The sequence below is a fragment of the Callospermophilus lateralis genome, chromosome 10, assembly GCF_048772815.1.
Source record: "Callospermophilus lateralis isolate mCalLat2 chromosome 10, mCalLat2.hap1, whole genome shotgun sequence".
NCBI lineage: Eukaryota > Metazoa > Chordata > Mammalia > Rodentia > Sciuridae > Callospermophilus > Callospermophilus lateralis.
In genome coordinates this window covers 51,061,360-51,078,374 of record NC_135314.1, presented here as the reverse complement: position 1 = coordinate 51,078,374, position 17,015 = coordinate 51,061,360, and the positions used below count along the sequence as shown (strand labels likewise).

At 45.5% G+C, this 17,015-nt stretch overlaps 1 protein-coding gene across 1 annotated transcript in view; it reads left to right on the top strand.

Moving 5' to 3' along the window:
- The window catches only part of Xxylt1 (xyloside xylosyltransferase 1), a 158,610-nt gene that overhangs the window by 22,900 nt on the left and 118,695 nt on the right, over window positions 1–17,015 (top strand). Inside the window, exon 2 of the mRNA XM_076867976.2 lies at window positions 3,105–3,252. Coding sequence (XP_076724091.1) covers window positions 3,105–3,252 — 148 coding nt within the window. The remainder of the gene's footprint in view (window positions 1–3,104; window positions 3,253–17,015) is intronic.

The following is a 17,015-nucleotide window of genomic DNA, read 5'->3' as shown; positions in this document are numbered from 1 at the left end:
TGTACTGAGTACAGTTTGTCCTCATAAATCTATTAATGCTGATAGATGCAGTTGTCGCCTGGGAAGCTTTGGGGTGATGTGGGGCCGGTGGGGAGGACGCTGGCTGCCAATTCCTCTCTACCTCCCCGAGCTTGGCTGTGGCTGCAGCAGGCCCTGCTATGTGCACAGTGCGCAGCCTTTCTCTCCCTGTTGAATGGACGTAGAGGCTCCTCTTCTGTGAGAGCCCTTTGGTCAGCTTCCAGCTTCTTGTGTCATTCCAGCTCCCAGTGGTGGAGAAGAGGGGATGAGGCTCAGAGGAAAAGCTGGCTCAGAGCTGTGACTGGTCTGTGAGGAGTGGGGACTCAGGGGACCAGAGGACAGGCACAGGATGCTAAGGCTTAGGAATAAAAGCAGTGTCACAACCCCTGAGCTGGATGCTTGTTCCAGATAACCCTATGGGCCAGCATAGGAGGTAGTTGTTGTCACTCCCAAATTACCGGTGAAGAAGCCGAGGCAGAGAAGCCTAGTCACTTGCCCTAAGTGCAGTTCTGTAGCAAACTTATGTTGATAGCCTTGCATTTATATGGCCAGGGTCTGGACACAGGGCATGGGGCAGTCACAGCCTCTGACCTCAAGGAGTGTCCCCTCCTGCAGATATGGAGACAAAGACCTGGGGAGAAAGTGCCAAAGAGCGGTGAAGCCCTGTGTGAAATGGGGTGCAGGAAGGCCCTGGTGGATTGTGGGAGGCTATGGGAAGCTGGAGAGGAAGCTTGGAAGACTGGATAGGAGTTTACCAGGCAGATGGGGGCTGGGAGAAGGAGTTCCAGACATGGGAAGAGCAAGGACAGCTGTAGGAGGACATAGGATATAAAGGGGTGGCCAGCAGGTGGATACCCCTTGCCTGGTTCAGTTCTGTTCAATCCCAAAGGGCAGTGTTGGGAGGTAGGCAAAACCACTATTATAGAAGCTCCTAGTCGTTGCTGGGAAGTTTGGGCTGCAGCTGAGGGCACCAGGGTGCATGGGAGGCTTTGAGAGCAAGAGAGAGGTGAATTTTGTCTATTTGGAGAACATTTGCAGAGGGACAGCAAAGGCTGCTTGGAGCAGGTGAAGTAAGCCTGTCAGAGAGGTCACAGACAGGGTGTCATTTAGGATTTATATTGGGAAATAGCAGGAACTGGTCTTCACTCCCCATCTCAGGCGTGAGGCCATGGACATGAAAAGGTCAAAGTGAAACAAAGAAACAAAAAACCCAACAGCAGCAATGACAGCAGCAACAAAAAGCCCAGAAAAGGGATAAAGGGACTCATCTGCCAACTCAACCAGTATCTTAGAAATGTCTGGAAATTTCCAAAGGATTTTTATAAAACAATACAAGGTTAAACAAAACAAGGTTTATATAAAACAAGTTTTAGTGAATAATGAGGACCAAGGTGGTATAAATGTTTTTCCAAGTTTGATAGTATTTTAGAAATTTAAGGAGACCTAAGGACAAAAGCAACCATGTAAACTAAGAGAAATATTGGTTAAGGAGAGATATAAGAGAAACAGAAATGAGAGAGATATTTCTGAGAAGACCAAAAATAGAACCCCAATTAGGGAAAAGTAGGTGGAGCAACTTAGCATCATCTCAGGTCTGTGAAGACGACCTAAGGCTCGGAAGTGCAGGGAGTGCAGGAGGCTCAAAACCAGGGCAGTAGGTGATGGAATGGAGCCCACCAGTCTGAGAACTTCTCAGGCACTGCCCACTGCTGACTTCTCTGCTGCTGGTCGGGCCGCTGTCAGCATGAATAGGCCAGTCATGTGATCATGTGGCTTCCCCTTTTGCTGCTGGCACCTGTTCAGGTGGATTCTTGGACTGGGAGTTGGTGTAGTGGTGATGTAGGCGGCACCTAGTAGGCTTGTCCTGTCCTGTCAGGTACCAGGGAAGAGGGCAGGAGGAGGGGGCCACCAGCAGATGGGCAGAGGAAGGAGGGGAAACATCCAGGCTTCTTGACTTGTTGGGCGTAGAGGAATGACTCAGGTGCTCTGGGGCACCTGGAGCAATGGGAAAAACCTGCAAGACGGATGTGAGCAGAGCATATGGTATTGTGATATCGTACGAGGCTATGGCTGGTGTGGGATGGACTTTTAACTTTCAGGAATAGTGTCAGGCAGGAAAACCAACTGAGGGTCCTGTCAGTACTCCTGTCTACCATCATTCTAGGACACGGCGTCTCCCTCCCTTGCTGGTCACTGATCAGGAGAGGATGTGTTCGTAGAGGAAGGAACCTGGGGCTGATCTGGACACCAGAGTCAAGTCCTGACTCTGCATTTGTTAGCTATGTGACTGTGGCAGTGGAACCTCTCTGGGCATCTGCTTCCTCATTTGTAATTTGGAAGGTACAACACTGATGCCTGTCTCTCGGAAGCCTTGGGCTGTCATGGGGATCAGAGAGCATGTGGGAGAGCAATTTGCAGAGCTGTGGCTGGTGGCACCTCCAAACCTCCAAGTGCTTTGAGGGTTAGTGGCAACTCGTTATTTCTTACGCTTCTCATAGTCCCTCAGAGTTTCTGAACACTCAAGAAATGCAGGTTGAGTTGGCAGATAAGTCTGCCTCAGTGCTCAGCATTTTCCTGGTTCCTTTTTCTGGTTGCCAGTATTCTCAGTGTTTGCAGTTTTGGACAAGGGAGGTAGAACTGGAGCATCTCATGGGCCTGTGGCACACGTACAGTGGCCACTAGGAGGTGGTGGTGACCAAGCAGTGTTAGCCATCCAGCCATGCTGAGGCTGAGAGTTCCAGGATCAGGGGCTTTATCGCTTCCTGTCCTTGGGCACAGAGCTGGCCTTTGGTGTGACTCAGCTTGAGGTTCAAAAGCAGAGGCAACTGGGAACTGTTTCCATTCCCTGTCTGCCCTCCCCCATGGTATCCCCGTCCCCTTAGTAGAACAGTCTCTGTGTAGCCTCGTTGTTCCCCATTTCCTTAGCTCTTAGTTGCCCCCACCCCAATCCCCATCATCATCTTCTCATGGACCCTGGAGAGGACTTGTCTGTTTCTGATTCCTGGGCTCAGACCTGTGTTGGGTGCTTGGAGCCCAGGGTGAGAGCGGATTGGCTGATTGCTGAAGTTTTCTTGCCCCCACTACAGGTCATCTTCCACGATGTTGCTGCGCTGACGGACAAGCTCTTCCCTGTGGTGGAGGCCATGCAGAAACACTTCAGTGCTGGCTCAGGGACCTACTACAGTGATGCCATCTTCTTCCTCTCAGTTGCCATGCATCAGATCATGCCCAAAGGTAACATGGACTGAGGAGCAACAGCCCTGCGTTGTCTGATTCTGTATGCATTTCCCTGGTTCCTGCGTGGCTGGTACCCTGTCTCAGGTGAAGAGCTCTACTAAGATGTGTGAGAGAGGGCGAGGAGTCAGCCAAGCCCTGTGGGCAATTTTTGCAATTAGAATTAAAGGTGGTCCCTGATTTTTGTGGCTCCTGGGGTCAGGTCATGAAGACATAGTTCGATTTGTGCAGTGTAGTGTCCCTAGGCACAGGGGACCTGGACTGTGGCCCTGAGTTTGCCCCTTGCACACAGCTCCCCACTTCCCCAGGGCTTAGTTTGCATATCTGTAAGATGCCAGGTAGCACTAGGTTGTCCATCATCTAAATTTGTGATCCTTTTTGATTTTAAAAAGATAAAACCTGGATATGTGAGGTACAAATTGTGGATCTAGTAGAACTTTTTTTTTGAAATTCTTATGCACATTAGAGGAGTTTCTGGGCTTCTGCCCCTCTAGGGAAGAAATAATGTGTGGCCTGTAATAGTTGCAGCTTGTGAGGAATTCCTAGCAGGTTGATTATCCTTTGCCAGAAACATTGGAGGGGCCTTATTTGTGGGGTGTCCCTGGCTTTTGGATTCTCTTTCTAGTGATCCTTGATTGGTTCTGGAGCCCTAGATATCATCTAGTTTCTGGTCATACATCCATGTTGTATGCCTCTTAGCAGTGAGAAGGGGTATTTTGGGGTAGCGGTTTTCCTAATTGTGGTTGATTAGCTTTCCCAACAATTTCCCAACCAATAGGACTTTATAGCCAAGGGGACAGCCAGGCCACTTGGTAGAGGTCTGCTGCTCTGGCTTAGCAGACCAGAAGTAAAGGAGAAGCCAAGAGCCACTTGCAGACTAGAAGGGCCTGGTCAACCAGGGACTTAGGAGGTGAGAGTTGAACCTCACCTCCTGATGGCGATATCATATCGCAGGGAAAAGCAAGCCCATCTGTTTTGACTGAAACTCCACAGTTGAGTTCTAGTATCAGGGAGGTCTTTGAATGGTCTCTTAGTTATAAGACAAGGACTCAGGGGCACCAAGCAGGGGTGAAGGAGAAAGGAGGACAGGGTGAACTAGCATTTGTGATCCTTTACAGAAAATGAGGTGAAGCCACCAAATCCTACCCCATTCCTATGAGGTGGCAGGTAGGGCTGCCTAAAGATTTGCTTCCCTTGCCTTGGGTTATAGACCCACCTAAGTAGCAGAGCTGGGATTTGAACCCAGGTCTGCCTGGCTTAGAGTCCTGCAAATAGCAGCTACTTCTCTCTCATTAGGTGGCCCGTATGAGACCACTGTATCAGCCCGGTGCAGGTGCCATGGGCCGCTCAGACTTGGGGAGGCTGGTCTCATCTCTGACCAGTCATGTATGTGCCTTTGGCTGAGCTGCTTTGTTTCTCAGGACCTCAGCTTCCTCACCTGTAGACTGAGGCCTGCACCAGTGAGCTATTGCAGCCTGCATTCTGATCCAGGGCTCATAAAAATCTCCCTAGGGTTTGTGTTGTTCTGGGGGGCCAGGGAAAGATGAGTTTCATCATCACCCACTCCACTCTGGCACCCCATCTTACTTCTCAGTGTCTTTCTTGACTTGCTTTGTGTATCAGAGTTTGGCATAGGATTCTGTTTAGTCAAAGAGTTCCATGGGCTAATCAATTTGAAATGGCTCAGCTAGAAGGGTGGTAAGGATCTAGTCTGACCAGTCCTGTCATTCTGCATGTGTGATTGGCCTTGATGCCAGAGGACAACAAGAGGTACAAGAAGAAGCCTGTTGCCCAACTTATGGTACCTCCTTCCCTCCCTCTGTCCACTGCCAGGTCCCTGCCTGCTGGGAGCTGAGCTCTAAGCCAGGTTGTGCTTTGATGTGCCCAGCAGGAGGTGAATGGCAGCTCTCTCCAGTTATGGGGAGAATCAGGTGCTAAATAAAGAAGGGCTAGATGACAAGCTAGAGAGTTGCCTGGCCACCCTGGCTTTATGATGAGAAGTGTTAGCCAGGAAGGCTATTCTGGCCCTCTCCTACTTTGTTAGCTGGGTAGCTTGGGCTTGCTTGGGGGCCATGTCTTCAGAGAACAGGCTCTAGTGGGAGCTCTGCCATGGGTTAATAGGTGGTTCATCATGGGACCCATCATGTGTGGGCTGTGGCCCTCCTGGGGCTGGCATGGGAAGGTGCAGCTAGTTGTTTCAGCCCAAGCTTCCAATCTTTTTGGATTTTTTAGCTGAATGATAATGTGCTTCCAGAGATTCATTTTTGCTTATGCCCAAGATCTACTTCTTAAGAAAGGAGACTTTGGGACAATCACTAAAACTTGATAGTCATAAAACAAATGGGCAGCACTGGAGCTTCCTGTGGCGTCTGGGGCGTGTTCTACTAGGAAGTCTGGCTGCCGCTCAACACTCTGTGGAGTTGCCAAGTTTCTACTGGGTAGGTCATTTGGAATTCCTGCAATTTTCGGAAGGACACCGTGTTTTCACATCATTAGTACTGTTTTGAGATAGTGGAAGTTCTTTATTATATTCTTTTTTTATATTTCTTTTTTAATCTTAGAAATTATTGTTCTGTGCTTTGGTTAATGATTTTGTTCTAGAGTAATTGCTGCATTCATGCTATTTTGGTTGTTTCATTTCTTTTTTCCTTGGTTTTTTTTTTGTTTGTTTGTTTGTACTGTGAATGTAACCCAGCGACACTTTACCACTGAACTACATCACCAGACCTTTTTATTTTTTATTTTGAGACAGGGTCTCACTAAGTTACTGAGTGTCTTTCTAAGTTGCTGAAGCTGACCTCAAACTTGTGATCCTTCTGTGTCAGCTTCCTGAGTCACAGGTGTTGCACCTCCAAGCCTGCTACTATTTTATTTGTTTTCTAGTATTCTTTTTTCTAAGAGTGAGGATGGGGTGGGTGGGACCTGAGCACCTGGGCCACATCCAGGAAGGTTGGATCTGGAGTTTTTGTGTAGGGTTCCTGAAATGCAGGTTCTTTCTGTCTCAACTTCTCTTTTCTTCCCCTCCATAGAATAAGGGTCAACCTTCTGTATCTAAACTACTTTAAAAATAGATTTACTACTTTTATTCTTTTTTTTTTTTTTCCTGGTGCAGGGGACTTAAACCAGGACCACTGAACCCACCCCTAGCCCTGTTTACTTACTATTCTATTTTAAAAGTAACATCCATTCATAAAATATCTGAGAACAACATTAAAACAAAAGAAAGCTAGCTGGGCTCAGTGGTACACGACTGTAATCCCAGCAACTCGGGAGGCTGAGGCAGGAGGATCGTGAGTTCAAAGCCAGCCTCAGCAAAGCAAGGTACTAAGCAATTCAGTGAGACCCTGTCTCTAAATAAAATACAAAATAAGGCTGAGGATATGGCTCAGTAGTTGAGTGCCCCTGAGTTCAGTCCCCAGTATCAAACAAAAACCAAAACAAAACAACAATAGAAGAAAGCTGTTCTTTACTATCATATAAATACCATCAATATTAATTCCTTGATCATCTTCTAGCATTTTCCCCACATATGCCATTTTTAAAATTTAGGCAAAGTTGGAGTTATTCTTTATATTCAGATCATTCTGAGCTTTTTATATGTAGAGCTGTGAAATTGAACTTTCCTTTCAACTAAAAGTGAAGGAAATGATACAAGTAAAACTATGTTATCATTTTTCTAGTTAATGTCACACATCTGTACAGTTATAATCTTTGAAAATTTTTGGAATGGTTCAATGAATGGATGAAATTTGATTCATCCATTTATCATGTCCCTGTTTTCAGCTAGCAGGATGCTTACTCTTTTCTTTCTAATACCATAAATTAAACTGTGATGGTTGGCTACATGCATAAAGATCGTCTTGTTAGGACAAGGGTAGAATTATGAGGCCACAGGTGGTCTTTACAAAGCCAGGGTGTGTCAGCTCCCCTCTCCCCTCTGTGTTGTCTGTACGGGTAGGTTCTATACAGTTTTCTAGGTCCATTAGGGTCTGACCTCTCCTGGAGTTCAGGTAGCTGCAGAAGTTTCAAGTCAGTTGGCACCTTGCTTGACAGGAGAGGAAAATGGGAAGTTGAGACTTAGGCCACTTTGATAAGTCCTGGAGTGAGCTGGGTCTCCCCCTGGGTTTCCAATCCCTCTGCCCATGCCCATTCTGATGTTCTGACCTAAGGCCCTGTCCCTGCCCCTGTACCACTGTAGAACTTGGCCTCCGCACCTCTCTTCTTGCCCTCTTGCTGCAGCCCTGCACTTGGGACCTGGCTGGGACAGGGTTGGGATCAGCAGTCTCATGTGTTGTGTGTGCCCTGACTGCTCCCTTTGGAACAGTGCAACCCAAAACCACATTGGCAGAGTGGTGCCCCAGGAGGAACAGAGGAGCCCTGCCAGGCGGGACATACTGGCTCGGATTTTGGTCAGTGCTTGTTTGTCTTTCCATTGCTTGTTTGAGGGGTTATGTGGCTGGCTGGCTGGTTCTGTCGTTCCCACAGCAGCCTGTCCATGTGTTCTCCACAGCCTGAAGCCACTCTCTGCTCTTCTCTCACACCCACAGGGCTTTTATCTCCTTCTGTTGGTATTAGCTTTGTCACCAATGGAAGCATTTTATGTTGTGGAAAGGAAAACATTTTTGCCCAATTGGAGCTGGAGGGAGCAAAAAGCAGCTCCTTCAGGACTGCCAGCTTTCCTTCCCATTGTCACACTGCTCTGAGGAGCCATCGGCTCCAGCCTGGTGACATGGGGGAAAGCTGCCCTGGCAAGCTGGGCCCAGAGGCGTGGTCTGTGGTTGTGGTCGGGCCTCCTGGGCAGGGCATGCAGGCGCCAGACAATCAGCAGTGCCTCAGACCAGCCAGAGTCCCCCAGGAGACTTTTCTGTGGTCCCACATGCACCCTGGAAGGTTGTCGTGTCCTGTGGTCAGCATGCGTTGGTAGACAGCTATGGCCAAGGGTCTGCTATTGGCAGGATGCAGTGCCAGCTGCTCTGGGAGTCTCAGGGAGTCTGTTGGCTCATGTTATAGGGCAGGGTCCAACAATTAGAACAGAGGACTTGAAGACTGACACAGTGTGGAGGTGGGGGTTCAGATGAGGAAAGGTCGTAGGCATCTGACAGGAATGAGGAAGGCTTCATGGAAGAGGTGGCACCTGAGTTGTGCCTTATAGGGTGATAAACAGGGTAGAGAGTGGTTCAGGCAGACAGAACAGGAAGCTGGGATGGGCAGCTGGGAAAGGCTATGGTGGTGTGTTGGGAAATAGCGTAGTTCCCGTTATTATTGAGTTCATTAGCACACATGGGAAGTGGAGAGAAGACCAGGAGGAGGGTTGAGACAGCCTCTGTGGGCATTTTTGACATGGATGAGGCTGATGGACCTCTGCTTTAGGAAAGCTGATGTGTCTATGAGGCATAGATGTTGGGTCCAGTTGCAGTTTCCTGAGAGTCTGTGGGTGGGCACTGTGGGCAGCCTGGGAGACTCAGGTAGACTCATGGTCTCAAGCAGCCAGAGAGTGCATCTGCTTCTGTGTACTGAGCCGGTACATACAGACGATGAGGTAAGGGGTGCCCCCAGCTGTGTAGTCTCCCTCTCTCCATGAGAGCCCAGTCCTGTAGAGGGGTCTTTGTTCTGGCTCCACAGGAGCAGTTACTAACTTGCAAGTTTCAGATACTCTGTGGGTTCAGAGCACAAGGAAGTGAGGCAGTTATGAGAGTGGCTGGGGCGGGCAGTCTTCCACTCAGCTCCCATGGGGGCTACAGGTTCCGGTAAATCCAGTGCAAATATTCCTGCCATGGAACCACTTGCCCGTCAGTCCTTTGCACTTTTGTGTGAATTAGCCCCTGTGGTTGCTTTCTTTTGAACATTGAATTGAGATTGATTCCCAAGGGAATGAGAGATATAACTATATTTGAGGTAGTGCATGGCCTTTTGTTCAAGGCCCTTAAAATTCTTTATTTTCCCCCCTTAAGTGAAATTCAGCAGATATGGTAAAAGCCATATTTAGTGTGGATTTCTTTGTTCCATGCGAGCCATGGGAGGGGTTTAGTGTTTTCACCGTTCTTTCCTATCAGCCACGGAAGGCTTTCAGGGCTGGTTTATAGAACTTTATACTTTGTGCAGTTGTGAACTCAGATCAGGACACTGTTGATGTTCACTTATCCAGCATGAGACAGACATGTTCTGATGGGATGTGTGTGCGTCCTGGAACCTGGGCAAGAGTGGCCTTTTTCCTACCACCACTGGAGAAAGCCAACACAAAGCCTCCTAAACTCCCTGATCCTGTATGGAAGTGCTGGTTCCCACAGTTAGCCCTGTGGCTGCTGCTTGCTTTCAGGTTGGGTGACTTGAGGATAGACCAGGTGGTCCCTCTGCCCTCTGCTGTTCTGGCTGGCTGATATAGGGAGAGGATAGCCTGCTTCCTCCCTGAGTCCATAGCAAGGCAAGGTCAGTTGGCTTCTAGGACCCTATCTATTAGTGGGTGCAGTACCTGGGTAGGAGGTCACATGCATGAGTGTGGTTTTCCTTCTTTCTGAAATTTTATTTTGACTCTTGAGGCAGAAATGAGCTAAACCAGGGCTGACCTCAGTGGGACGGGGGCAAGGAGCCCTGTTTCTTCTCTCTTTTCTCCCTTCATACTACCGTGGGCTGGAGGAGAGTGAGGTCTTGCTAAGACTTTGGGCCTAAGTCACATTTCTTGCTTGTTTTCCCAGAGTTCTGCTTTGCACCCAACTGATGATAAATTGGTGCATGAATTTCTCATCTGCCATTGTTTCTGATGTGTCTAAGTGTCTTAGAAACCTCTTGGAGTCCCTGGGCCATTCCTGAATCCTCTGAGCAAATAATCTAACTTCTCTGAGTGCAAGTTTTTCATGAAGTGGAGACGATGAATAGGGATGTGGGGAGACGGACTGGATGGTGTGTGAAGAGTCCTGGTACCTGGCTCAGAGTTGCTCTGAAAGTGACAATTTTAGGGCATTTCTTCTTGGAAGGTCAAATGAGTATCAGCAAATCAAAATCTCCCAGAAGTCCTAAGGTTAAAAAAAGTCTAGTGTAACTCAGCATTATGGTTCAGCTGTGAGGTGTCCCCCAAAAGCTCATGAGTGAGGCAGTGCAAGAAAGTTTAGAGGTAAAATGGTTGGGTTATGAGAGTTTTAACCTAATCAGTGCATTAATCTCCTGATAGGAATTTAAGTGGGTGGTAACTGTAGGTAGGTAGGGTATGGCTGGAGGAGGTGGGTCATTGTGGGTGTGCGAGAGCTGTCTCTGCTTCTTTATCATCATGTCCTGAGCTACTTTCCTACTCCGTACCCTTCTGGCATGATGTTCTGCCTCACCATGGGCCAGAGTAATGGAGTTGGCCATCTATGGACTGTGAGCCCCTCATTAACTTTTTCTACTTGTTGTTGTACCTGTTGAGTCTTTTGGTCATAGCAATGAAAAAGCTGACTAAAACATTCAGCATTTCTTAAACTCAAATGACCCCACGGAATGCCTTTTTGAGGAATTCCCATTCCTGTTCTGAGAGAGGGTTGTTCCTCTGAACTCCCTGTATACAAGACTGCTCTAAAATAAGGATAATAATTAAATTCGTGAATGTGGCTCTGTTGTAGTGTCAGAGAAAAGGCACTTCCTGTCAATCTTCCCTTTCCCTGCAGCATAGCTGATAGCACCTGTAATTGAGGGTGGCATTTTACTCACCTGGTTGTGTCCACCTGGATTACTTTCTGAGGGTATTGGAAGTAGCTTTGGGTATTCCTGGAGTTTGCCTTGGGTCTAGGTGTCAGAAGGCTTTTTCTGGTTGCTGAGTCATGGCAGAGGTCCTGGGGACAGGCTTGTGTGTTTCTGGTGGCACACTACTGATGGAGCAACCTTGTGGCGTTGACCAACCAGGGATTTCAGAGGAGCGTGACCCAGAGGATGACTAAGGGATGGTGATATCAACTCTTGAGGGGACTGGGCCTGAACATGAGATTCCTCCTCTTCTGGAGGGCTATCCTGGGAAACAGGAAGCAGCAGATCTCTTCTGAGTGCCTGAAAGCCACCAGGTTACAGCTCCCAGAGCTTAGGTACCTCTACCTTTCTGTGAGCCATGGGCAAGGCCCTGCTTCTCAGGTGGCAGGCAGATCCTCGCCTGTAGGTTGAGGGATTAGGTAGAATCCAGGTGCAGGCTGGCTGCCACAGACCATGCTCTGTGTGGCCATTTTATTGTCCTCAGGGTGGTTTTTGATCCCTGGGCTCTTGGTTTCTTATTTTGTTCTGCCTGCAATATCCCTTACAGGCATTTGTGTGTGACTCTGGGCCTGACACTCTCTCCATTCCTTGAAGGGGTTCTGGCTTCAGCTCCTGGGTGCTCTTTCATGTACTCTACTGGGCCACAACAGGCCCGCTCCCCCCTGCTCCCCTTGCTGGGACCCCATCCCCGCCACACACAGTGATACCCCTGGGCTCACTCCCTCACCTTCTTCAGACATGGCCCCTCAGGGAGGCCATCTCTCCATCCTGTTTCAGACGTACTTGGCCCCTGGCTTAGCGGAGGATGCCCCTGACTGACAGCGTTCAGCATGGCATGAGCTCGGGAGTTCTCATGTGGAAGAAAACTGTGGAAGAAACAAATATTCAGGAACTTGCCTGAGTGAAAACATCTGAGTAAATACTGACCAAAGGTTGTAAACATGTGTCCAGTGATTTCAGTGAAAACTATTTTCTGGCAGCTCTTTTAGAGCATATCTGAAGCGTTTGAGTCCTCTTCTTCTGAAGGACAGCTGAGCTCATTTGTCATAATGTGCTAAAAATAGTAATCTGTCATAGACCATTTTCTACTGATTTAATGCTAGAAGCTCTTTCTTTGCCAATAAAAATAGTTGTCATATTGGTTGAACAGTAACATCTTCAGTTTGACCCCCTACATTAGATTCTTACCTTTTAGGATTCTCTTAAAATTCTTGACCATTAGTCAAAGGTGTCAACTGGCTTTTATTATTGCCACGAGGTTTTACCAGCTTGCATTCTAGGCCTCCTCTCACCACGGAAGGGTCTGGCTTCCTCTGCCATGCACTAGGGTAGGTGCACTGTTTTGCCCTATTGGAGAGAGAACCCAAGTGAGTGGATACCCACAGTGCAAGAGGTTGGAGGTCAGTGTAGCAGACTTGGGCTATGTCTGGATTTTGGGAGACCCATGAAGCAGATTTGCATGGAGAATGGACTAGATTGTCAGTTATGTCAGAGTTCAGAGGGGAAGCTTTGAGGGGGGTAAGGAGGAGTTTGCCAGAGCTTGAGGTTGGGGGTTAAGAGTGGAAGCCGGGCAGCGCAGGCCTGGGCAAGGGGTTTGCTGGGTAGCCTGGGTCTCAGCTGGGCAGTGGCTGCTGCCTCTTTGGATGATGTCAAGTCCCACACACCAGTGCACTTGCCAAGCACCTCTGGGGTTGATGACCCTGGTGCGTCTTCTCTTTGTCTCTACTTTAGTGCATTGTCCCCCGGAAGAATACTCAGTTTCCATACTCATCCCATGCAATTGCTGATGACGAGGTCCAGTTGGTTAACCATCTTGGATTGAATTGCAGGCCTGTGTTTCTCTTCTTTTCCAGCCAGTTCCTCTGGCTATTAGATATCCTTTGAGATGTTGTAGTCCCAGATCCTCTTGACTAGCTTGTGTCCCCATTTAACTTTTTTTTGTTTCTGTTTTTGTTTTGTTTTTTTGGTACTGAGGATTGAACTCAGGGGTGCTTAATAACTGAGAAACATTCCCTCTAAATAAAATATACTTAGAGACAGGGTCTCACTAAGTTGCTTAGGACCTCACTAAGTGGCTGAAGCTGGCTTTGAATTCATGATCCTCCTGCCTCAGCTTCCTGGCTCAGCTTTGTTTCTTGCTTCCCTCCCACACTCATCCTGGGCTCCATCTGAGGTGGCCGTGTTGTATATTTTTCTTGTTTAGCCATGGTGGTGCTTTTTAGACCTGTGTGGCTTCCAAAGCCTGCAGGGGCAGCCTTTCACCCCTCAGTTGTGGCCCTGCCCTCAGCGGTTTTTCCAGAATGGGGCTGGCTCAGCCTGTGGTCTGTGAATCTGAAGACCCTGTTAAAGCCCTGTCTTTTCTTCTTACTGAAGGTGTGGCTTAAAGCAAGGCATTAAGCATCCTCTTGGGCCTTCTCCCACCTCCACTTTTACTTATGGAAAATTTCAAGTATTCACAAAATTAGAGAGAAGAGCATAATGAATTCCCCTGTTCCCACCATCCAGCTTCAGTTGTTGTCAACTCAACTATCTTATTTCATCTCCATTCCCACACATTGCCTTCTCCCCAAACCAGGTATCATCTTTTTATTTTATTCTTTAGTGCCTCTGACAGGTAAGTACTCTTTTAAAATACAAACACAGTATCTTTATCACATTTAACAGTGTATGGTAATATTTACGTAGAGTTCACATTCTTCACTTGTCTCAGAAATGTTATTATTTGTTTTTTCAAATCAGTATTAAGACAAGGGCTGCATGTTTCATTTGATTAACTCTTGAGTCTTTCTCTTTCAAAATTAAACCTTCAGTTTTGAAATAATTGTAGATTAACATGTAGTTTTAAGAAAGAATACAGATATTTTTTACTTACTTTCCCCTCATGGTATTATCTTAATGAAATATAATAAACAGGACAAGTAGGACATGGCCATTGATACAGTCTTAAGTGCAGGACATTTCCATCCCCACAAGGATTTCTTATGTTACCCTTTTATAGCCATGCCCACTTCTCCATCCCTTGACAACCACTAATCTGCTTTCCATTTCTATAATTTGTTATTGCAAGAATATTATATAAATGGGATCAGCCTTTTTTTTTTTTTTTTTTTTTTCACTCACCATAATTCTCAGGAGAATCCTTAAAGTTACTGCATGTTTGAGGAATTCATTCTTTTTTAGAGCTGGGTGTTCTATGATTGGATGCAGCACAGTTTGCAAAACCATTCATCCACAGAGGGACGTCTGGATTGTTTCCAGTTTTTGGTGATAATGAACAGAGGTGCTGTGACATTTGTGTAAAGGTCTTTGTGTGAACACAGATTTTTGCTTCTCTGGGATAAATGCCTCAAAGTACAGTAGCTGGGTCTTATGGTCCTCATCTTGCAAAATGCTATAGTAATAATGAATGCCACAATTTACAGAAGACTTCCCTAGATCTAGACATGTGCTCAGGCCCTTAATATGTGTATCATCTTTCCCCTATAAGGCTGAAGGGAGAAGGTACAAGTCCTCAACTCACGCACAGGATAGATTGGGCTTGGAGGGGTCAGGCTGTCTGCCCCAAGGGGCAGCACCTGTGGGAGAGTGGTACTGGAGCTTGGACAGCCTGACTTCAGGGCTGGACCTTATCTGGAAAAAGGGATTTGGATGATCCAGAAACCCCAGAGGAGTTTAACTGAAAGTTGTTCTGATCACCTTCATTCTCATAAATAATTTTTAAGGACTATGAGCAGTAAACAGCCCCAAATAATTAAGTGCAAAGAAAACAAAGTACAGAATGAGAACCTACAAAAACAAGAGACAGCAGAAGGTGCCCCTCAAAGACTTTAGATGTTGGGATTATCAGACACAGATTTTTAAAAAAAATGTGCACTGACCATGTTGGAAGAAACAAAAGACAAGCTTGAAAATAACTGCAGGAAACTATAAAAAAATGACCTAGCATATTTGAAAGAGAACTTTTAGAAATACGGAATGCAGTCATCAAAACAAAACAGTGTGGATAGTCAGTTAAGGAAAATCTTAAAAATGTGTATCTTTAAAGCTAACCTGCTTTCTTACCCCAATTCTACTCCTTTTCAAGGGGAACATTGTAAACGGGTTTGTGTATGTACCTGCAAACACACATATGCCAGCATGCAACACAAGTTTTTAAATTGAATAAGATTGACTTTTCACATTGACTGCAGCTTGCTTTGCTTCACCTAATAACATGATAGATGTTTTTGCTATCAGTGTGTGCAGCTCTATTGCATCGGTGAAATTTACTCATTTCTTGCCTTTTTATTACACAAAATTGGCTGAAAATTGTTGGCTCATAATCCAGGAAGTACAAAAGGATAGACCAGAAAATCTCCTTCTCATCCTGACTGCTGCTCTGGAAGGGTTTGCACGTCATTTTTTTCACTTAACAATACATCCTGTTGACAGTTCTGAATCAGTGTACATAGGGATGCCTCATTCTTTTAATAGTTATAAAATGTTTCATTGCACATAATTAATTTATCTAGTCTTTTGTTGAATAAGATGATTTTCATAAATATTATATATGTATAGAATATATATAATTTTAAAATCAGCATATTACAGTGATGCAGCCACATCAATGTTTATAGCAGCTCAACACTCAATAGCTAAACTATGGAACCAATCTCAGTGACCTTCAACAGATGTGAATGGATAAAGAAAATGTGGTATATAAATATGATAGAATATTATTCAGCCTTAAAGAAGAATGAAATTATGGCATTTGCCAGTAAATGGATAGAGCTGGAGAGTATCATGCTAAGAGAAATGAGCCCAAAACCAAAGGCCAAGTATTTTCTCTGATAATTAAGTGCAAAGAAAACAAAGTACAGAATGAGAACCAACAAAAACAAGAGACAGCCAGAAGGTACCCCTCAAAGACTTCAGATGTTGGGATTATCAGACACAGATTTTTTAAAAAATGTGCACTGAGCATGTTAGAAGAAACAAAAGACAAGCTTGAAAGTAACTGTAGGAAGCTATAAAAAATAGTTGCTAATTCACAATAAGTAGGGGATAGGGAAGAATAGAGTAGATTAGGTAGAGGGGAGTGAAGGGAGAGGAGGGGGTCTGGGGGTAGGAGGGATAGTAGAATGAATCAGACATTATTACTCTATGTACATACAGAGCTATACAACTGGTGGGATTCTACATGATTTACAGCCCAAAGAATGAGAAATTATCCTCCCATCTATGTATGATGTATCAAAGTGCATTCTACTGTCATGTATAACTAATTAGAACAAATAATAATAATAATAATTACTTTAGAAAAAATAATATGGTGCTTATTTTCTTGTTCACAAGTAACATTTTATATATTTGATATAGTTACTTGTGAACAGGATAAAACCACCGTATTATTTTAGTTACTGTGAATAAGATAATAACCACCATATTTTAAAATATTTATTTATATTATATATTTATAATGTTACTTGTGAACAAGAATACACCACACACACACACACACACACACACACACACGCACACACACACACATACATACACACACACTTATTTTGTTTTTCAGTATGTTTGTTAGAAAAATTCCTAGAATGAAATTGCTGGGTGACGGGCATGTGCATTTTAAATTTGATGCTGGCAGGTTGCCCTACATGGGTTGTTGCCCTGTATGTGTGTTGCTTATACCTGTTTCTATTTCCCTATACCCTGGATGCTTTTTTTCGCCCCCAGTAAAGTTTTGCTGTGTTGCTCAGATTGATCTCAAGCTTGTGAGCTCAAGTGATCCTCTTGCCTCACCCTTCTGAGTAGCTGGAACTACAAAAATTTCAATGAGCTCTGTATTTTATTAAGAAAATAAGCATTTTTGTCCCTGATACATATTGAAAACATTTTTTTCAGTTGTCTTTCAGCTATCTTTTTTTCTATGAAGATTTTTTTGAAACATTCTGTTGTTAGATGTGTCAATCTTTTGTGACTTTGAGTTTTGTGTCACACCTGTAAAAGCCTCCTTTGTTCCAAGATTATCAAAAAATATCATCTTTTTCTTACCATGGATA